The following is a 23,598-nucleotide window of genomic DNA, read 5'->3' as shown; positions in this document are numbered from 1 at the left end:
CACTTCAATGGTGCATGAGGACCACAGACAAAAAAAAGTCTGCGGGCTATAGAGCGTTTTCTATTCGGGCTCCAGTACTATGGAATGCCCTCCCGGTAACAGTTAGAGATGCTACCTCAGTAGAAGCATTTAAGTCCCATCTTAAAACTCATTTGTATACTCTAGCCTTTAAATAGACCCACTTTTTAGACTAGTTGATCACCCCCTTTTTAGACCAGTTGATCTGCCTTTTCTTTTCTTTTCTCCTATGCCCCCCTCTCTCTTGTGGAGGGGGGGGACACAGGTCCGGTGGCCATGGATGAAGTGCTGGCTGTCCAGAGTCGGAACCCGGGATGGACCGCTCGCCTGTGCATCGGTTGGGGACATCTCTGCGCTGCTGACCCATCTTTGCTCGAGATGGTCTCCTGCTGGCCCCACTATGGACTGGACTCTCACTATTATGTTAGATCTACTATGGACTGGACTTTCACAATATTATGTCAGACCCACTCGGCGTCCATTGCATCCGGTCTCCCCTAGAGGGGTGCGGGGGGATGTCACCCACATATGCGGTCCTCTCCAAGGTTTCTCATAGTCATTCACATCGACGTCCCATTGGGGTTGTGAGTTTTTCCTTGCCCTTATGTGCGGATGTCGTTGTAGCTTGTGCAGCCCTTTGAGACACTTGTGATTTAAGGCTATATAAATAAACATTGATTGATTGAGTGTGTTAGAAGCAAGTAGACACTTCAATGGTGCCTGAGGACCACAGCAAGTAGACACTTCAATGGTGCACAGTGAACCACAGTGAACAATGCTTTCCGTGGAAGACATCTATCTAATTGGAACTGTGATTGCAAGGCATCTGCTGATTGCTTTGGACAAATTTGGAATACAATGCCGTTCAAGGAGCCCAAAGGCTGCTCGTCGCAATGTGTCGGGCTGTGGGAACTGAATGGTAAGTTGGATAACATCATGGAAATACTTTTCTGAAATGCAAAGATGGATCAACTGGAGAGCCAGAATGGACGATTACCGTATTTTTCGGACTATAAGTCGCAGTTTTTTTCAGTTTGGCCGGGGGTGCGACTTATACTCAGGAGCGACTTATGTGTGAAATTATTAACACATTACCGTAAAATATCAAATAATATTATTTAGCTCATTCACGTAAGAGACTAGACGTATAAGATTTCATGGGATTTAGCGATTAGGAGTGACAGATTGTTTGGTAAACGTATAGCATGTTCTATATGTTATAGTTACCGTATTTTCCGCACTATAAGGCGCACCTAAAAACCACAAATTTTCTCAAAAGCTAACAGTGCGCCTTATAACCCGGTGCGCTTTATTACGATTAATTTTCATAAAGTTTCGATCTCGCAACTTCGGTAAACAGCCGCCATCTTTTTTCCCGGTAGAACAGGAAGCGCTTCTTCTTCTACGCAAGCAACCGCCAAGGAAAGCACCCGCCCCCATAGAACAGGAAGCGCTTTAAGCAACCACCCGCCCCCGGAAGAAGAAGAAAAAACGCGCGGATATCACCGTACGTTTCATTTCCTGTTTACATCTGTAAAGACCACAAAATGGCTCCTACAAAGGACAAGGATCCGGTTCATAAAAAGACGCAATCTCTCCATCCGCACACGGATTACTACCGTATTTCACAGCAACTGATATTCCTGTGAACCGCACTGTGGAACGGGAGCACGTACGGTGAACATTCGCACCACAGGGAATGAGAAGTCATCCTTCACTGTGGTTCTAGCTTGCCATGCTAACTTCCACCCATGGTGATATTCAAAAGGAAGACCTTGCCAAAAGAGACCTTTCCAGCAGGCGTCATCATAAAAGCTAACTCGAAGGGATGGATGGATGAAGAAAAGATGAGCGAGTGGTTAAGGGAAGTTTACGCGAAGAGGCCGGGTGGCTTTTTTCACACAGCTCCGAAGGCGAACACACCTTCACTAAGACGGGCAGACAGCTCCGGACGACATACGCCAACATTTGCCAGTGGATCGTAAATGCCTGGGCAGATATTTCGGTCACAACTGTGGTCCGAGCTTTCCGGAAGGCAGGATTCACAGAACAACAGCGACACTGACTCCCGATGACTTCGACGAGACGGAACCGGCCATTTTGGATACCACGCTTGCGCAACTTTTCAATTCGGACACCGAAGACGAAGAATTCGAAGGATTTACGAATGAAGAATAACTTCAGAAGGTGAGCGCTATGTTTATTTTGTGTGTTGTGACATTAACGTTCGAGCAACATTATGTTACTATTGCTCTACACCATTTTGAATTTTACTATGTTTGTGATTGCACATTTGCGTACATTTTGGGACAGAGTTGTTAGAACGCTGGTTTTCAATATATTATTAAAGTTTGACTGAACTATCTGACTGTTTTTTTGACATTCACTTTAGCGCAGCGTTTTTTTGACATTCACTTTAGCGCAGCGTAGGCGCGGCTTATAGTCCGGGGCGGCTTATTGGTGGACAAAATTATGAAATATGTAATTCATAGAAGGTGCGGCTAATAATCCGGTGCGCCTTATAGTGCGGAAAATACGGTATTTGAATGACTCTTACCATAATATGTTGCGTTAACATACCAGGCACGTTCTCAGTTGGTTATTTATGCGTCATATAACGTACACTTATTCAGCCTGTTGTTCACTATTCTTTATTTATTTTAAATTGTCTTTCAAATGTCTATTCTTGGTGTTGGGTTTTACGGTAGATCATTGAAGTGTCTGCTCGCTTGGAAAACAACAATGGCCTTGACAAAGGCTGTTCTGAAAACATCCCTGGAGGACATCACAGTGATAGCCGCTCTGGCATTGTGCTGGAGAAAGTTGCTTCACTACTCCAACTCTTCCATTTATGAACCCTGTACGAGCACCGATTCAGTTTGTAAATCGAGGTTCCACGGTTCACGTAGCACGGAAAACAGGTCCCGTGGTGTTACTCAGTCAACTAAACTTCCGCTTCAAATGCAGGTTCTATCCTCTGACACAACAGATGTTTGTTCCCTCCAGCCAGGAAGATATTCGACTAAACCTTGTGCACAGGTAGCAGGTAGGGCTGGGCGATATGGACCAACACTCATATATGTTGATATACATCGCAATATTTTTTTCAGGAAAGTGAATTTAGACAAAACAAACCCCACAAATACTTAAGAGGAGGAATTTCCTGAAAATGTTTAAGTTTCATGCATAGATAGATGCACATAAAAATATTAAAAAGCCTTGAAAATAATATAAGAATATTTTCAATCTTCTTTGAAACAAACCTTTAGCTATGCTGTAATCCTCAGCTAATAACAAAAACACAAAATAAAGTCCCCGGTTTAAGAGGACATTTTAAACATCAGCAGCAACTTGAAAATAATTTACCTTTAAAAATAGGATTTTTTAGAAGACCCTTGTTTAACTACAAGTGCAGGATGCTGTGTGAAAGGTGACAATATTGCCAAACACCTCTTCAGATCGTGTTTATATCACAAAATGATCTCTGGCAGTTTTGGTCATATCCTTGCAACTAGGGACATATCTGGTTCACAAAAATGTTTTCAAGTTGATCCATCCCTCGCGTGTCGTTGATTTGATAGAATCAGGGAAATCTCAAAGTGGCCACGCTGCTGCCATGAAGGTGTGTTGCCGAGGCTTGAGCCAAACGGACTTGATCGCTGGCAATACTGCTGAGGGTTATTCTTTCTTTGAGAGCAAAAAGGACGGCGCAAGAGGACAAAATGTGATTTTTAAGGTTGACATTCCTCGTACTGGAGTTTGTGTCAGGTGAGCCAGCAGCCAGCTGAGCGGAGAGACTTTTGTCTCCTCTCTCTAAAATATAATGCAGCAGGTGTTTTTACCTTTCTTAGTGAAGAACACCTTGGAGTACTTTCCCGCCTTAATCAGCTTTCGAGGTACTTTACCAAGCAGCTCAATGATCAGAGCTATGTGATCTGGAGGGAAAAACGTTGTTTTAAGTATAGAATTTCTGCTCATTGTTTGTCAAAGCAAACAGACCTTCATCTCTAGAATAATCTTCTCCTGAGTGTGGTTCAAACAGGTAGTCTCCGGTGGCCAATTCAAAGGCCTGAAGAGAAAACAAAAAAACGACATACATGAGAACTTTGAATGCAAGCATATTAAATGACATAAGAAGGGATGTACATCTTTAAGATTTATTGATTTTCTTTATCGATACCGGTATTTATCAGTAATTTGTGGAAATAAAGATGTGGAAAAAAATGCATTTTAATTAGCACAAATTCAAACATAACACCTCCAACATGATGTACATTAACATCTCAAAGGATTATTACTTCCATTTTTCACTTTTCTCAGTAGGTTAATATCAGCCTTCGGATTAAAGGATCACTCGGTGGACGGTTGATAAAACGCGGTTGTGATGCGTGCTGAGTAAAGTGCTTTCATTTCAAACTGACACAGCATGCATGACTTTGAGGAGGATATATTGTTGTGTTGCAAACTTCTGTGTGGTGTTGCTTCTTTATTGGTCATTATTCAAAGCTGACTTGAATGTGACAGCGTGTTGGAATTACGTCGGTCAGCTGGACCGCTAGCAGTATTTTTAGTCCAGAATCTTCACGGTCATCATGAACCGACCTAGTTAGGAACTGGTACCAAAAAATACTGGTATGCAGCCCTAGTCATAAGACATTTTTGTTCATCTTGTGTCATTTTTTTAAAACACTTTCTGAGGGATATCAAAATGTCTACTTGTGTCAGCTTTACCATACAGGCCGTGCTCCAAATGTCTGCTGGTGTGCTGTAGCCGGATCCAAGCAGCACCTCCAGTGAACGATACTGACGGGTCTGGATGTCGTCTGTGAAATGCCTGTGCTGCACCGGGACGCAGAAAAGGACGGTTACCACAGAACTAGCTTGATCGGGTCATGGAGTGTTGACACCTACCACCCAGCAGGCATTTCCAAGGTCAGCAATCTTAATCTGCAACTTGTCAGCATTCAGAGGGTCCAGGGGGTCTACTAACAAGCTACTGGACGATTCTGTTGAAATAGGGAGAGTGTCACACAAATACAAAAACAGCTATTTGTCCTTTACTGTACATCTGCTTTTTAATGATTGATGTGGTCAGAAAACGAGGTGTCTAAATAAACCTCATCTACTATTCCACAAGTGTGATCTAGTGAAAATACAAAATAAGAGTCATTAAGCACAACTAACCATTCTGGGTGATTTCTTCATCTTTACCAGCGCTTTCATTCTTTCCTTGAGTGTCCATCTCCTCCTTCTTGTCAGTTTTGACTACATCATTTGGTTCTGAGGTGACCCCTTCTGAGCTGATGAAAGCAGGATCCTGCTTCTCCTCCTGCTGGCTTTCAAGCTCACCAGAGGGAGCGTTATCGGTCTGAAGGTCCTCTTGATGGCCTACATGCTTGGTTGCATGTTCATGGCTTTCAGGGCTGGCGGTGTGGCCGTTGACCTCCATATTGTTCTCCTCATTAGCGGCCTCTGTGTGTATGCTTGCCTCTTTCATCTGTTGGTGTAGCGATTCTGGAACAAACGACAATTATTACAACATAGTTAGCCACCTCTGTAGATTTTCATTACTTTCAGAAAGAAAATCTATTGAGAAGCAAAAAAAAACTAACACTGGCCCACCCTTTTTTCCTGGTTTCATGAGGCTCTTACAAATTGACCTCAAGGTTTGATAAATACCCACAAGAGGCTTAGCTTAGGTTTGTTTTCCACTGTCACCAGCATTTGAGTGACGGACATGTTGGCCAATCAGAATTGCTGAGCTTTGTTCATCTCTCGCTTCATTCAAACAGGGAAAAAGACATCTCACTCTGCATCACATTTATTTAACAGTGGAATTAACTGAACGCAGTGAGCCCTCTTCTCGCTTTGTTTTGGTGGGAGGAGCGCCAACTTTACACACACAGGAAGCACATACAGACAGCCTCCCTAAAGTAAAAGAAAATATGATTATAAAGCCAAATGTCCTGTTGTAATATTTCAGCTTCAGATCAGATGGGCAATATAAGCCCATCAACACGGATGAACGAGCGAGAATTCCGTGATCACGTGATGGCAATTAAAAAAAAGGCAACATCCGACGTCCTTTTTCCAACTCTTTAATATGTTCAATATTTATTTAAAGGGGAACTTTTTTGGAATCACAATCATAAAAGACACGACAGATGTATTTTTTTAATGCATTCTAACTCGTAAATAAACTTAAATAAAAGTCAGCTTACAGCAGAGCCAATGGGAGGTCCTCTATTTTGCCCATAAAACCCAATAAAAAAACATCCAAAAAGCACCAATAATACTCCACTTACATTTTGTGACTTGAATATTAACCAAGTACTAGTGATATTGTTATTATAAATACTAACAAGTATTAGTGATATTGTTATTATAAATATTAACCAAGTATTAGTGATATTGTTATTATAAATACTAACATTAGTGATATTGTTATTATAAATATTAACCAAGTATTAGTGATATCATTATATATATTAACATTAGTGATATTATTATAAATATTAACCAAGTATTAGTGATATTGTTATGACAAATATTAACAAGTATTAGTGATATTGTTATTATAAATATTAACCAAGTATTAGTGATATTGTTATGATAAATATTAACAAGTATTAGTGATATTTGTATTATAAATATTAACAGTGATATTATTATGAATATTGGTTAATATTCATAATAATATCACTGTTAATATTTATAATACAAATATCACTAATACTTGTTAATATTTATCATAACAATATCACTAATACTTGGTTAATATTTATACTAATATCACTAATGTTAATATATATAATGATATCACTAATACTTGGTTAAGTATTAGTGATATTGTCATTATAAATATTAACAAGTATTAGTGATGTTATTATAAATATTAACCAAGTATTAGTGATATTGTTATGATAAATATTAACAAGTATTAGTGATATTGTTATTATAAGCACTAACGCAGACAGACTATAGCAGTGCCGTGATCACTTCCTGTGTGCCAATTAGGGCTGCAACAACTAATCCATTAAATCGATTAAAATCTATTATAAAAATAGTTGGCGATTAATTTAGTCATCGATTCGTTGGATCTATGCTATGCGCATGCGCAGAGACTCCTTTTTATTTTATTTTTTATGAACCTTTATAAACTGCAACATTTACAAACAGCTGAGAAACAATAATCAAAATAAGTATGGTGCCAGTATGCTGTTTTGTTTCCAATAAAATACTGGAAAGGATAGAAATATAGTTTGTCTCTTTTATCCGATCATCAATCGATTAATCGAAGTAATAATCGACAGATTAATCGATTATCAAATTAGTTGTTAGTTGCAGCCCTAGTGCCAATGTCGACATGATTGACTTATCAGCTGCTTCCTCCTTTCCTTGCTTGTTAAACTTTATTCTAGATCATAATCATGCCTCTCACCTGGATATTAGCAGGATGAGGATGTATTCCGACAAGTTGGTACACTTTGACAGCCAATTGGAAATGGCAAGAACGACAAAACGACGCCTGGTTCCACTTCCTTTTTTTTTGGCAAGGGTTATGAGACATTCTTCATCTAAACGGGAATATATGAACATCCTAGCAGTCGACATTCTGTTTTTAAATGCTTTGTAGACGCAGACTACAGCTATAAATCAATTAATCAAAGTTTATTTATGGATGGGCTGATGTGGTTCTTTGCAGTAACAGTACAAAATGTGGCTCTTGGTGTTGGACTGGTTGGCCACCTCTGTATCAAAACAATTCTGACAGCATCAATCAACAGTGACCTTATTATTTTTGTAAAAGCTATTTTTTATTCAGCTTTTGTGTGAGGCCTGTAACTATACACTTGAAGGCAAAAATATTAGCCCTCTTGGAACATTTCTCAAAAATTGTGCTCCATGTTTCCAATATCTAAACAAATCTTTATAATAAACAATTAAAAATAGACATGTCCTCAATTTGGTGCATTTTCAAATGTAAAAATGGATTTTCAAATTGTTTTTATGAAAGCTTTGGCGAAAAGCGACATGGTCAAAATGATCAGCCCCTATGTAAGTTTGAGCTTTAAAAACACACCAGAGCAATCAATTGATTCTTATTTAAGTGACCTCAGAAAGCAGGGTAAGTACCACTTGATCAAAAGGGAGTGGCTCTTTATTCTTGTTAAGAAGTGATATCTTCATGGCAAAAAGTAAGGAAATCAGTCCGGACTTCAGGTCGAAGATGGTAGATGCTCATGGCAAAGAGGAAGAATATACTGTACTGCCATTTTTGAGTGACATTGCCAAGCCTAAAAAAACACATTCCGTCAAATATAAACCTAGATGTGGTCCAAAACAGAATTTTGGAGAGAAAAAATGTTTGAGATGTTAACAAGAATCCCCGCATCTCTACAAAGGACTCATCATCTATACTTGATGTTTCACACAAATTGCTCTCACAGGGTCACATCAAAGTTTGCCAGAGAGAATCTGAAACATGGGGATGACTTTTGGAAGTGGGTTCTTTGGTCTAATGAAACTAGACTTGCAGCTTTCGTTTGACAAAGGAAAGGCCTTCAAGCCTTAAAGTACTGGTGATAGCATAATGCTGAGGGACCATCTTGTGGTGCATTTTACTCAAATAAATATGTTGATATTAACTTCAAGAAGTCTGTTATCAGTTTAGCTTTGGGTCGTTATTTGGTCTTCCAGCAAGACAATGACCTACAAGATACATCAAAATAACTTTTTCAAAGACCCCACAATCTAAGCCACATCCCGCCCTTTGTGCGTCCCTGTCCAGCACGAGTGAGGCCAATCATAAATTACAAAATACATTTTAAAAAGAATCTATGTCGAGTGTGCAATACAACGGTGCTGTTTTTGTTTTGAAAAGCGTTATTTGTATTACTTCCGTGTGGACTATGCTCGTGCGCGATTGTGAGTGAATGTGAACAGCGGCAATCACAAATGACAAAATAAATTTAAAAAAACATCTATGTCGTGCGTGCAACACAACTGTGCTGCTTTTATTTTGAAAAGTGTTATTTATGGGAGTATGTCCGTGTGTAACCTGTGAGTGAAGGTGCACAGCGACAAGTGATGCACGGTTACCCCCGAGACGCTAAAAAGAGAAAAGTTGATGACGAATGCCGTGTTTTCAACAAGACATGGACTGCCAAGTATTTCCTTACAGAAATTAAAGGTAAAGCCGTGTGCTTAATTTGTGGTACACAGGTTGCTGTGTTTAAAGAATATAATTTGAATCGTCACTACACGACGAAGCACGAGGAAAAATACCGGAATCTGTCTGATGAAGCGCGCGCAAGGGAGGCTGATGCGTTGATGGTAAAACTGCAAACCCAACAAGGACTTTTTGCCAAATTTCACACCCCCAGATATGCAGCTGTCAGGACAAGTTTCGTCATTTCTCACAAAATCGCCAGAAAAAGTAAGGCGTTTTCTGACGGAGAGTTTATTAAGGAGTGCTTATTGGACTCTGTTGCGCTGATATGTCCGGAGAAGAGGGGCGCATCTGAGAACGTGTCACTCTCCCGACGCACTGTAACGAGGCGGGTTGCGACCATCGCTGGAAACTTTGGAGCTTCAGCTGAAGAACAGAACGTCCGACTTTGACTGTTTTTCGTTGGCTTTGGATGAGAGCTGCGATGTACGTGACACCGCCCAGCTGCTCATCTTCTTACGTGGGATAACTGCAGACTTTCAAATCACGGAGGAGCTGGCAGCCATGCAGTCAATTAAAGACAACCACAGGTAATGACTTGTTTACATAGGTAAATGCTTGTTTGGACATGTTAGGACTGAAATGGGACAAGCTGGCAGGTGTGACAATAGATGGTTGTCCAAACCTGACGGGGAAAAATGTTGGACTTTTAAAGAGGATGCAGGATAAAGTGACAGAAATTTACATTTTTGCATTGTATTATACATCAGGAAGTGTTGTGTAATACAGTGTTAAAAATAAAACCATCAAAAGCAATCTGCTTTTGTATAAAGTTAAGTTAGGTTAAATGAAATTATTATTATTATTATTAATCTTACGGTATATCAAAAATAATTTGAGCAAAATTTAATTGAAATATTGTCGGTGTGGCCCTCCAGCAGTGCTCGGGTTGCTCATGCGGCCCCCGGTAAAAATTAATTGCCCACCCCTGATCTAAGTTCTTGAGTGGCCCTCTCAGGGCCCAGATCTCAATCCTATCAAGAACCTGTGGAGTGAGCTGAAGGTTAGGAGGGTCTATGCTTGGAGACCAAGACATGTGGACAATCAGGAAAAATGTACATGTAAGAATATGCCAACACCTTAAAGGGGAAATGCACTTATTTTTGGAACGTTGACTATCATTCACATTCATTATGAGACAAGAAGACAAAAGGTTTTTTGTTTTTTTTTGCTTTCTAACATGTAAGAATCGGCTCAGTCTGGGTGACGAGCAATGCAGCTAATGGTACAAATCAATTCTACCTCAAAATCACTTTAAAAATGCATTGAAAAACCGCTAACAAATTGTATGTGCTGTAACCTGTATAATAAACTGTACAACATTGTTATTGTAAGAGTGAACACTGAGGAACTATTTTTCTAGCGTACTAACACATCGCCATGCTACGGTATTAGCAGTAAAAGCTAGCTGCATAAAGCGATAAGCTAGCTTCTACATCAACATGAAACGTTTTTAAGTTTATAACACACAACACTGTGATAGAACACCAATCTGTACTGAGTAAAAAACATGAACAATCATATTACAGTATCTGTAAAGTATTATTTCATGTTTTGTTTGTACACAGCTAGCCAGACAGTGTAGTTGTAATAACACACATGACTTGCTGCGTGTATCATGTTTGATATTAAAGTGACTCACTCAATGAACAGTTGTCTGTGTGGTCCAGCTGGCCCGGGACTTTTTTCCCGGTTTATTTAGGTAGGCACTCTATGCCGAAATAGCTAGGCTAGAAGCAGTAGTTTATCCTCAGTATACTCAGGTTAAAAAACATAAGGTTGTAAATTCTCATTTGTCCAAAAATTGTTGTCTTTGTTGTCTATTGCCAAGGCTGCCATGATTACAACACACTTGTGTTTGTTTCCAGAAGTAGGAACACATATTTGTTGCCAGAAGTCAGAAGTGCGCTGCTACGGAAACGGAAATCAACGCGTGGAAGAAATCAGTCCCGGCAATAATTAAAATGATCAAAGTACGGTAAATGTACATATTGTTAAGAAGGTGTCTGTTACTACATTATATATACACTTGCAGTGTGTACATTGTACATATTACATATTGTTATGAAGGTGTCTGTTACTACATTATATATACAGGTAAAAGCCAGTAAATTAGAATATTTTGAAAAACTTGATTTATTTCAGTAATTGCATTCAAAAGGTGTAACTTGTACATTATATTTATTCATTGCACACAGACTGATGCATTCAAATGTTTATTTCATTTAATTTTGATGATTTGAAGTGGCAACAAATGAAAATCCAAAATTCCGTGTGTCACAAAATTAGAATTAGAAACAGAGTGGACCGACACCAGCTGGACTGCTGCTGAGTGGTCCAAAGTCATGTTTTCTGACGAAAGCAAATTTTGCATTTCCTTTGGAAATCGAGGTCCCAGAGTCTGGAGGAAGACAGGAGAGGCACAGGATCCACGTTGCCTGAAGTCTAGTGTAAAGTTTCCACCATCAGTGATGGTTTGGGGTGCCATGTCATCTGCTGGTGTCGGTCCACTCTGTTTCCTGAGATCCAGGGTCAACGCAGCCGTCTACCAGCAAGTTTTAGAGCACTTCATGCTTCCTGCTGCTGACCTGCTCTATGGAGATGGAGATTTCAAGTTCCAACAGGACTTGGCGCCTGCACACAGCGCAAAATCTACCCGTGCCTGGTTTACGGACCATGGTATTTCTGTTCTAAATTGGCCCGCCAACTCCCCTGACCTTAGCCCCATAGAAAATCTGTGGGGTATTGTGAAAAGGAAGATGCAGAATGCCAGACCCAAAAACGCAGAAGAGTTGAAGGCCACTATCAGAGCAACCTGGGCTCTCATAACACCTGAGCAGTGCCAGAAACTCATCGACTCCATGCCACGCCGCATTAACGCAGTACCGGTAATTGAGGCAAAAGGAGCTCCAACCAAGTATTGAGTATTGTACATGCTCATATTTTTCATTTTCATACTTTTCAGTTGGCCAACATTTCTAAAAATCCCTTTTTTGTATTAGCCTTACACAATATTCTAATTTTGTGACACACGGAATTTTGGATTTTCATTTGTTGCCACTTCAAATCATCAAAATTAAATGAAATAAACATTTGAATGCATCAGTCTGTGTGCAATGAATAAATATAATGTACAAGTTACACCTTTTGAATGCAATTACTGAAATAAATCAAGTTTTTCAAAATATTCTAATTTACTGGCTTTTACCTGTACATACTTGCAGTGTGTATATTGTACATATTGTTATGAAGGTGTCTGTTACTACATTATATATATACTTGCAGTGCGTATATTGTACATATTGTTATGAAGGTGTATGTTCCTACAGTATATATATACTTGCAGTGTGTATATTGTACATATTACATACTGTTATGAAGGTGTCTGTTACTACATTATATATATACTTGCAGTGTGTATATTGTACATATTGCATATTGTTATGAAGGTGTATGTTACTACATTATATACATACTTGCAGTGTGTATATTGTACATATTGTTATGAAGGTGTCTGTTACTACATTATATATATATATACTTGCAGTGCGTATATTGTACATATTGTTATGAAGGTGTATGTTCCTACAGTATATATATACTTGCAGTGTGTATATTGTACATATTACATACTGTTATGAAGGTGTCTGTTACTACATTATATATATATATATATATATATATATATATATATATATATATATATATATATATATACTGTATTTTTCGGACTATAAGTGGCTCCGGAGTATACGTCGCACCGGCCGAAAATGCACAATAAAGAAGGAAAAAAACATATATACGTCGCACTGGAGTATAAGTCGCATTTTTGGGGGAAATTTATTTGATAAAATCCAACACCTAGAATAGACATTTGATAGGCAATTTAAAATAAATAAAGAATAGTGAACAACAGGCTGAATAAGTGTACGCCATATGACGCACAAATAACCAACTGAGAATGTGACGTACCGTGATGGCACTGCCTTTAACGTCCTCTACAACATGTCGTCGCGTCCGCTTTTACACCGTGCTATCTGCATGCCGGCCCGGTCACATGTACTATGTGGACTCTGTTTACACACGTAAGTGACTGCAAGGCATACTTGGTCAACAGACATACAGGTTACACTGAGGGTTGTGCTATAAACAACTTTAACACTCTTACTAATATGCGCCACACTGTGAACCCACACCAAACAAACACATTTCGGGAGAACATCCGCACCGTAACACAACATAAACACAACAGAACAAATACCCAGAATCCCATGTATCCCTAACTCTTCCAGGCTACATTATACACCCCCACTACCACCAAACCCCGCCCACCTCAACCGACGCATGGAGGGGGGAGGGGGGTTTGGGTGTATAATGTAGCCCGGAAGAGTTAGGGATACATGGGATTCTGGGTATTTGCTCTGTTGTGTTTATGTTGTGTTACGGTGCGGATGTTCTCCCGAAATGTGTTTGTCATTCTTGTTTGGTGTGGGTTCACAGTGTGGCGCATATTAGAAAGAGTGTTAAAGTTGTTTAAACGGGCACTCTCAGTGTGACCTGTATGGCTGTTATAAATAATGATAAATGGGTTATACTATACTTCACGGTGGAAGAGGGGTTAGTGCATCTGCCTCACAATACGAAGGTCCTGAGTAGTCTTGGGTTCAATCCCGGGCTCGGGATCTTTCTGTGTGGAGTTTGCATATGTTCTCCCCGTGACTGCGTGGGTTCCCTCCGGGTACTCCGGCTTCCTCCCACTTCCAAAGACATGCACCTGGGGATAAGTTGATTGGCAACACTAAATTGGCCCTAGTGTGTGGATGTGAGTGTGAATGTTGTATGTCTATCTGTGTTGGCCCTGCGATGAGGTGGCGACTTGTCCAGGGTGTACCCCGCCTTCCGCCCGATTGTAGCTGAGATAGGCTCCAGCGCCCCCGCGACCCCAAAGGGAATAAGTGGTAGAAAATGGATGGATGGATGGGTTATACTTGTATAGCGCTTTTCTACCTTCAAGGTACTCAAAGCGCTTTGACAGTATTACCACATTCACCCATTCACACACACATTCACACACTGATGGCGGGAGCTGCCATGCAAGGCGCTAACCAGCAGCCATCAGGAGCAAGGGGTGAAGTGTCTTGCCCAAGGACACAACGAAAGTGACTAGGATGGTAGAAGGTGGGGATTGAACCCCAGTAATCAGCAACACTCCGATTGCTGGCACGGCCACTCTACCAACTTCGCCACGCCGTCCCTGTTGAACAAGTATGCCTTGCAGTCACTTATGTCTGTCTGCAGAAGCCGCATACAACATGTGACTGGGCCGGCACGCTGTTTATACAGGTTGTAGAGGGCGCTAAAGGCAGTGCCATCATAGCAAGCCCTTATTATTGTTTGGGTGAAAATCAGCAGACATTCGAGAGAATAGTTTTAAGAAAAGCTGGGAATCTCCCGGGAAGGTTGGCAAGTATAACGCTGTCAAGCGGCATTCATAAAAAACTTGCGGGCCGCACTAACATTAAATTTTCATATTAAGGTGCGGTCTGCGTGTCTGAGACCCCTGGTTTATACATAGCACAAAGCAAAAAAAAACTTTGTATGCAGTGTTATTTCATTTTAAATTTCAAAAGAGTTTTGTGGCTCCCATTGTTTTCTTTATTTTGTGAAACGGGTCAAAATGGCTCTTTGAGTGGTAAAAGTTGCCGACCCCTGGGCTAGACAAACAATGCAGAAAAAAACTAAAAGACCTCACATCTATACATGACTTTAGTCAGAAGATAGAAACCCCCACACGTATCACTAAAAACACTCAGACACTAATTGATTTAATCTTCACAAACAAGCCTGACAGAATCGTAAAAACGTACAATCTAGTCACCGGCTTGTCAGACAATAATCTGACATTAGCTGCAAGAAAACTCACAAAGAAACGTCTGACGAGGTTTAAAAGTCAAGATCAGAAAACTTTTAAACTTGAAATCCCTCGCCAATCAACAACTGCATTTGAAAATGAATTAAAGGGTATTAATTGGGACGAGCTCCAACAACATGACCAAGTACACGCCTGTTGTAATCAGCTAATGTCTACTATCGGACGCATTATTGATAAATTTATTAGAAAGCTAAAAAAATCCCACAGAAAATTTCAGTTACCATGGATTAATGATGATATCCGGAAATTAATGAAAAAGAGATTATGCCTTAAAAACTTTTATCAAAACTCGTAGTGACACCGATTTGAAAATATTTAAAGGCTTGCATAATCAAGTAGTTAAACAGCTCAGAATGTCCCAATCAAACTATTATAGCCACATGCTATTAGAAGCCAAAGGAAATGGCAAAATAATCTGGAAACTACAACACAGCCTATTATATACCTGCCAACTTTTGAAATCAGAAAAACCTAGTAGCCAGGGTCCTGGGGCCACAGGCCCCGGTAAGTCCAGGACCTGCGCGACACCCTTTTGCGCACACGTGGTGCCTTTTTGCGCGCGCGCGGTGCCTTTCTGTGCGCGCGCCGTCTCTGTCTGTGCGCTCTCTGTGTAGTCCTGGCATCTCTCCTCGCGCTGTCATGTTTCTTTTTGGCACTTTGGGGGCGGGTATGCTTAGACGGCCCCTCCTTTCTGATTGGCTCTGAGCATTTTTCATATGACCAATCATTCTCTAGCGTAGCAACGTTGTAGCCATCTTACCTCGGACAGCTAGCCTCAATCATTACATTGATGTCAATGGTACATGTACTAATTACATTACCATAACTTGCTCTAATTTTCGACCAATTTACACATGGTTTGCCTTGTTACAAATCTTATTACACGTAGATATAACATAGGATGCTGTACCTATTGAAATTACCTATTTCGCTTTAAAAAAAAGACTTAATTGTGCAACATAGTTGTGTAGGGTCAGTGTTAGTCAGTTCTCTGATTGTTTTAAACTGTTTCAGAATACATTATTAAAAGGCTATTTTTAACATTTTAAAAACAAAATTCAAAGATTATTTCATTAATTTTATGGCTGAATCAAAAGAAATTCCATAAATTAGAAATCAAATGTTCAAGAAGGAAGTGAAAATATAAAATAATGTTATGGTTGGATGTTAATGCTGGTGGACCAGTTCTGGCTGAAAGATGTGATTGGTATTTGTTGTCTTCTCGCAAAAGGGTGTCGCGCGCGCGCACTAAGTGGAGAATCAGCGCCAAAAGGGTGTCGCGCGCGCGCACGAAGTGGAGAATCAGCGCGCGATAACAGTTTTTATGCGCTCGGATTTTTGGCACTAATGTGACGCCATATTTTCCCGTTTTGTTTCACTCCTCGTCGTCAGCTCGCCGTTGTTGCTTTTTTTTTTTTTTTCCTGTTAGCATTTCCCAGAATGCCTTGCGGTTCAGGCTCGGCCGTGATAGGTTGAGAGGCCAAAGCCCTTCCTCTGTCTACACCCCCCAGAATGCCGTGTGGTTCCGGCTGGGCAGTTCTTCCTATTTTTTTTCTAACAGAACTCAGTGAAATTATCGAACGTTCTATCGACCCCATTTTCTATTGATATTGATCACATGTCTATCGCGATATATATTGATATTGTTTTATCGCCCAGCCCTACCCAACGTGGTCTTTTACATCGCTAATTCCTCCGTGTCCGATCGAAAAATCTTGTCTGCACAAGGTGCAATTCGCGTAGTTTTCACCCTTTTTGGAACGGATAATTATTCCCGGATAGGCTTTTGAATATTCTTCACGGAATGACTGCAGTTTTCTTTTCGGTTTAAGACTCGTTTGCGATTTTTCTCCGGCTGATTCCATGATCGTTCGCTCGTTTGGAAACAATGGGCAACTGGTGCCTCGTGCTTGGCAGCGGTGCTATAAATAGCCTCGCGCATGGCATTCGGAATGGCTCGTAGGAAGTTACGGGAAGCAGTGTCGATTGTCATTGTTGTTACGCGATTTCGTGAGTAAAACTTAAAAAAAAAAAAAAATGTAATTAATGAAAAACCGTATGTTTTATCACTGCAACCGTAACCCGGAATAGGTTGATGAAAACCGTACTAATTACGGGAAAACCGGAGTAGTTGGCAGGTATGCTATTAAACCCAGAGGGTAACACCACCCAAACCCAATATAAACTTAAAGTAGGAGACAAAATCATTACTGATTGTACACAAGTCTCAAATGAGTTCAATACATTCTTTATAGAATCTGTCAAAAACCTTTCCTCGGGTTTCTCTTGTATGACTAATGATGACCAAACAACAGACATACCTGATGAACAAGACAGCTCATTTCAGCTCAAGGAGGTTAGTCAGACAACTGTCCTAAATGTCATACATGACCTAAACACCACATATTCAAAGGATATTTATAACCTAGACACAGCTTTTCTTAAAAAATATAGCGGCATCCTTATATAGCCTCTTACTCGTCTTATTAATATTTCCATGAATACTGGGCAATTCCCAGATGGATGGAAAACTGCACAGATAATACCACTTTTAAAATCTGGTGATGCTGGAATGACATCTAACTATAGACCTATGAGCCTTCTTCCAGTTTTATCTAAAGTCCTGGAGAAGATTGTTTCGGAACAACTAATGCACCACCTTGAGACAAATCACTATTTGACTCCCCTGCAATTCAGATTCAGACGTAACCATTCTACAGAATCTGCCACTTGTTTCTTAACTGAAAAGATCAAACATTCTCTTGACAAAGGACAGGTGGTCGGTGCGGTATTTCGAGATTTGAAAAAAGCATTTGATACAGTCAATCATGACATTTTAATTTAAAAACTAACTAAATTCAATTTATCCAAACAGTCATTGTCCTGGTTTGAGTCATATCTAAGGGCCGTGAACAATGTGTCACCATTAATAATGTGAGATCTTCCTTCCGCAAAATAGAAACAGGGATACCTCAGGGTAGTGTCTTGGGACCGATACTATTCAGTCTATACATCAATGACCTACCAGATGTATGCACAGATATAGATTTACAGATGTATGTGCCCAGACTGCCTTTTCAATAAAAGGACCACAACTATGAAAGTCTTTACCGGACACTTTGAAAAGTATACCTGCACTTGTCACTTTCAACAAACAAACAAAATTATGGCTAGTTGAGCAACAATCGTGTTTCCATGTTTAGTTTTTACTAATTGTTTTTTATCTAGTCTGCACTTTGTCTGTGTTATTATTATTGGCTTTTATCTAGTTTGCACTTTGTCAGTATTATTTTTATTATCATTATTATCGACTCATTCTATTGTCTATTTTCCTATTTTAATGATGTTGGATCTGCGTTGTTGTGGACAAGTGTTGTAAATTAGCTTTGGCTACAAACACTATGATGCATACATTGGATAACTGTTTCATATGTCTATGTTTTTGTATCTGTTCCTATTTCAAATAAACCTCTATAATAATATATACTTGCAGTGTGTATATAAAACATTTTGAAGTTATTTGAGAGGGCTTTAAAGGCTACAACAGTGACTCCCATTTACCACATCTTTCAAGTGTTTTTCATCATCTTTAAAATCCTAAAAAAAAAACACCTGTCTTCTTGTCTCATATTTGTGAACGATAGGCAAAAAAAGAAAAAAAAGTGCAGTTCCCCTTTAAATAGACCTCAGCCATTCTAACTACCAGAAGACATTACTTATATTAATATATAATAATTTTATTGTGCATCATATTTTCCGTTTTTAATCAGAAAGGCTATACTATTGACAATCAGTGTTGGGACTAACGCGTTACAAAGTAACGCGTTACTGTAACGCCGTTAGTTTCGGCGGTAACTAGTAATCTAACGCGTTATTTTTTATATTCAGTAACTCAGTTACCGTTACTACATGATGCGTTACTGCGTTATTTTACTTTACTTTTTATGTAGTATAAAGTGTGTTTTATCAGAGCGCTGCTGTGTCATCGTTCTGATTCTTCTTGTGTCACAAGCCGGAGAAGAGAGACATGCACTTTGTCTGGGTGTGAGTGTGAGTGTGGGTGTGGGGAGGGAGTGGGGGGCGTGTCTGATCATGGCGGAGCCAGAAGTCGAGTTTGCTAACATGGAGATATTTTCACTACTTTTCTTTTGTCGAGCACAAAGAAAATGAAATTTTAGTTAAATGTAAATTGTGCTTTGGATCAAAGATCCCATCTACTGCCCAAAACAGCAATTCAAATCTAGACGAAGCTAGTAAAGAGAGACAGAGACTCCAATGCCACTTCACCTCTACCACCACCATTTAAGGATTAACTCTGCCTCTGCTCATCATTCAGCACTGAAGGTACACACACTCTGTCAATCAATGTTCCCTCTAATTGTTCATGTGTGTGAGCAAACGCAAAAACTCCCTGAGCATTGAGTGGAGCCCATGTGAGCAACATCAGACGTGCACACTGTGGCTACACCAGCAGCACACCTGTCCCAAACCTGACTAAATAACAAGTTACATCTCCATCCATCCATCCATTTCCTACCGCTTGTCCCTTTCGGGGTCGCTGGAGCCTATCTCAGCTGCATTCGGGCGGAAGGCGGTGTACACCCTGGACAAGTCCCCACCCATCGCAGGGCCAACACAGATAGACAGACAACATTCTCTTATTATTATAATCAAATGACAGCAGTCATTTCCATTTCTAATATAAGTGTTTAGGTCCACTTACAATGACAATAACACAAAATATTGTTTTTAATGAACTGTGTACTTGTATTGTTTGTCTGGGTGGAGGTCCTGCTTTGGAAATAGTTTGTTCCCTTTTTCAGACTTCGCATTTAGTTCCCATTAAAACATTCACATGTTGCACAATGAGATGTAAGCAGGGGATCATGTGTACATTCCTGCAACTTCCTGTTTGTAAAAAATATATTTTTATTAGTATGTATTTAATATACTAACAGCATTTAATGATTAATATTTATAAATTAAGATTCCTAATAAATGACACTAGAATAAGCACACATTTGATTGGTAAATCATAGAGTAACGACCTGGAATTACACTTTATGTGTGGTGTTGGAGTTGTCCGACTTTTTGTGTGGCTGTAAACGCATCACTGGCTAAGTGCCATATGTGCATGTGTTGGCCCAAGTGAGAAAGAGCAAGCGACTGCTGTTGATATAACAGTGATGTGTTTATGGCCGACAATAAAGAGTTGTGCTCAGTAAAGTGATGGATGGAATTCATGTCCTCAAAGCGTCTCGACAGACGTATTATTATATTTGAACAATGATGACGAAAACGGTTTTCTCTGTCGTGTCCGTGTCGTGTCGAAAATTGTTATGCGCTTATTTTTTTATTTGATTTTGTGCGTGGCATAGACTTGCCGTGCGCAGAGGACGCTTGAGCAGTGCGCAATTGCACAGGCGCGCTCCTTAGAGGGAACGTTGCTGTCAATTCTCTTATATACTCTTTCAGTCTAGACTTCTAGAGTGTTTGATTATCACATCACTCTAAATGTATAGACTATAAAGTTCACAAACATAAAGAGGGATCCTAGTGGGCCCAGGCCAATCTTTCCTTATCTCTAAACTAAAACTGGGGAAATGTGTAGAGTGTTCTGGGCTTCAGACATGATTTTGTGTCAGAATTCCTTGAGGAAAAAATGCCTGGTTAGGCTTTGTGTATGTAGTGTGTGCCTTTCTTGCTTTACAGCTATGCTGTTATTATGCTGTTTGTTACTCATGTATGTTATGTTGCAGCTATTTAAAATAGATTTGTCAATTTGTTCTGGCCAGAAACAAATTGGCCTTTGTAACATACCTTTGTCTTTGTGTGTTGTATGTAGACCACATGGCTTAGCAGAGTTCAGTGATGCAAATGTATGTCAAGTTGATCAACACATTGTATTATTCTCCAGTGCAATAACAGTACTGAAATGAAGGCTAAAAGGGCATTAATGGGAGCTTTAAAAAAAGAAGAAGAAAAAAAGAAGTAACTAAATAGTTACTTTTCACAATAACGCATTACTTTTTGGTGTAAGTAACTGAGTTAGTAACTGAGTTACTTTTGAAATGAAGTAACTAGTAACTGTAACTAGTTACTGGTTTTCAGTAATTAACCCAACATTGTTGACAATTAATTATCAATAATTTTAGACATTGCTTTTTTTTTTTTACTATTTTCTTGTTTTGATTCAACAAATAAATACAAATGTTTGTTTGGTCTATCCAGATGCAGACTTTGTTGTAGTTGACACTTTGAGATAAAGGGGTTTTATTTGTATTCAAGTATAGTTTGTTCAGTTACCTTTGATAGGATGATGGGTGTCGTTGGGCACAGTGGCAGACATGTTGGCAGAGTCACTTGTTTCTGTGGCATCCTCTTCTTTGTCTTCACCTTCAGTTGTCACACCTCCTCCCACCTCCAGTTGCCTCTTCTGCTTCTTCTTCATTTTTTTCTTTTTGTTCTTAGACATCTTGGACATCTTAAGACAATAAAAAATGCAGTATTATATGACGTGGCATGTATTTTGTACACAGCCAACCATAGGAGTGAGAAAAGACAATTACCATCTTGGGTGCAGGAGCAGTACTTACTGTAGAAAGGTAGAAAACAATTAGATGATTACATCCATCACATATTCAACTGACAGTAAAAGTCGTGTCCACATTCCCAGTCAGAAATTACTCACTCAACATAAATACCTGATTGAGCTTTCTGAATGTTTAAACTGTATCTTCAAACCTTAAGTCATTTCTACTCTATTATTGTTTACTGATACCAATTAAAGGTGAAAGTCAATTGAATGACAAGTGGTCAAGCGAACAGGTTCAATTTGTAAAAACTGACCGGCAGAACCAGATGGTGGCGCAGCACCGGTCTTCTGCCACTGTGTCGCTTCAACGGCCATTTTCTTGATGTAGGGCTCATCTACGGTTAGAAGAATGTTCTCTGGTTTGATGTCTGTGTGGATAATTTTACATTTAGTGTGGAGGTAGTCCAAACCCTGCAGGACCTACAGGAAACCAAATCAGACCATCATCTACAGTCTAAAAAAACAGCAATTGGCTTGTGTAGATCCACATTACCTGTCTAATGATGCTCTTAACACATGGCAGGGGCAGCCCTTGATAATTGGACTTGATGATCCATTTCAGTAAGTGGTACCCCAGCACCTCAAACACCATGCACACATCTGGTGAAATGCAAAGTCAAGGCTTGGACTTGCAAAGGCACAACAATGGCATGCTGTTAGAGAGCACAGCTGCAAACTAGAGGAAAAAGGGCTGATGCCAACGTCAATGGGCTGATGTGCTAGCTAGTTGACAGCAGAGGAACCACAAATAGCTGAGCAGAGCACTGGGGGTGGGCTAAAATCAGAGACTTTAGTTTGCCTCAAACAGTCACCACTGATTGCTGTCAATGTCAGATATGATGGCTGAATAGTGACCTGGGTGCAACCAACCTCCTCAATTGTAGTTCACAGGTAAATTGGGTGCACAGTTGGGTATTTGAAAATGTTTGAAAAAGATACGAGTGCCATTCATGCCAGAAATTTTGAAGTCATCCAGAAGCTGCACCACTCGCTCTCTGCTGGGATCACTGGGGTCTGTGTTTCGCACCTGGAGAAAACACTTGTTTGTATGAGAGCAAACCAAATCAAGTGGAATGAGATAGAGAGCATTACAGATTTGAGCAGCTTGATCTCATCCAGAGCGGTCTCTGTGTAATGTTCAGCACTTTTCACAACCTTCATGGCCACAAAGCGCTTCTCCCTGGGAGAAAACAGTCATTACACTTTACATTTACCTCCAGGCATCATTTACTTAAGGGGACCCATGATGACACATGTTTGATAACATTTATACCTCGCTGTTCATTTATGGAGGCGTTCCCTTGGAGATGGCAAATGAAACCCTGCACACCTTTTTAAAAAAAACATTTTTTTTTTTCACTTTGCTTTTTTTAACCTGTAAAGCACTTTGGTTCAATTTAAAAGTTGTTGTAAATGTGCTATATAAATAAAGTTGACTTGACTTGACGCCTTCCCTTTCCGAAAGTTTGAGAATTGACATTTTGAAAATGTACACTCTTAAAATATATACAGCGGAAGCTCGATCCACGAACACCTCTGTTCAGCCAAATATTCCTCGGTGTGCGACCTTATTTATGTATTCCTTTTGTTTGCCGCCGGATAGTCTATGAGGGCTGCCAATTTGATGACAACACTTCCTGTAAAACGCCATTTTGACGTCACATCCTGTTTACGTTTTGCCTAGCAGGATGGGCTCACATGTATGGCAAAAACAAGTCCATAATTGCAACCATTATCAAAAAGGACTTTTTAATGGTTGCCGACTTTGCCAGAGGAGTTAAATATCTTCCCAAGACCACGTAGATAAGCTGTTCCTAGTGT

The 23,598-nt window shown here is 39.8% G+C and overlaps 1 protein-coding gene across 1 annotated transcript in view; it reads right to left on the bottom strand.

Annotated features, from left to right (window-relative positions):
* Nucleotides 1-23,598, bottom strand: part of srpk1b (SRSF protein kinase 1b) — a 56,056-nt gene that overhangs the window by 1,194 nt on the left and 31,264 nt on the right. The window contains exons 4-14 of the mRNA XM_061985660.2: nucleotides 22,870-22,957; nucleotides 22,717-22,804; nucleotides 22,271-22,377; nucleotides 22,032-22,197; nucleotides 21,752-21,777; nucleotides 21,489-21,666; nucleotides 5,203-5,532; nucleotides 4,930-5,024; nucleotides 4,750-4,857; nucleotides 4,018-4,087; nucleotides 3,861-3,953 (exon numbers count right to left, since the gene is read on the bottom strand). Coding sequence (XP_061841644.1) covers nucleotides 3,861-3,953; nucleotides 4,018-4,087; nucleotides 4,750-4,857; nucleotides 4,930-5,024; nucleotides 5,203-5,532; nucleotides 21,489-21,666; nucleotides 21,752-21,777; nucleotides 22,032-22,197; nucleotides 22,271-22,377; nucleotides 22,717-22,804; nucleotides 22,870-22,957 — 1,349 coding nt within the window. The remainder of the gene's footprint in view (nucleotides 1-3,860; nucleotides 3,954-4,017; nucleotides 4,088-4,749; nucleotides 4,858-4,929; nucleotides 5,025-5,202; nucleotides 5,533-21,488; nucleotides 21,667-21,751; nucleotides 21,778-22,031; nucleotides 22,198-22,270; nucleotides 22,378-22,716; nucleotides 22,805-22,869; nucleotides 22,958-23,598) is intronic.

This window comes from Nerophis lumbriciformis, linkage group LG23 (genome assembly GCF_033978685.3).
Source record: "Nerophis lumbriciformis linkage group LG23, RoL_Nlum_v2.1, whole genome shotgun sequence".
In the NCBI taxonomy this organism is placed as follows: domain Eukaryota; kingdom Metazoa; phylum Chordata; class Actinopteri; order Syngnathiformes; family Syngnathidae; genus Nerophis; species Nerophis lumbriciformis.
Note: the sequence above shows the minus strand (reverse complement) of the source record. Positions and strands in the feature narration are given on the sequence as shown.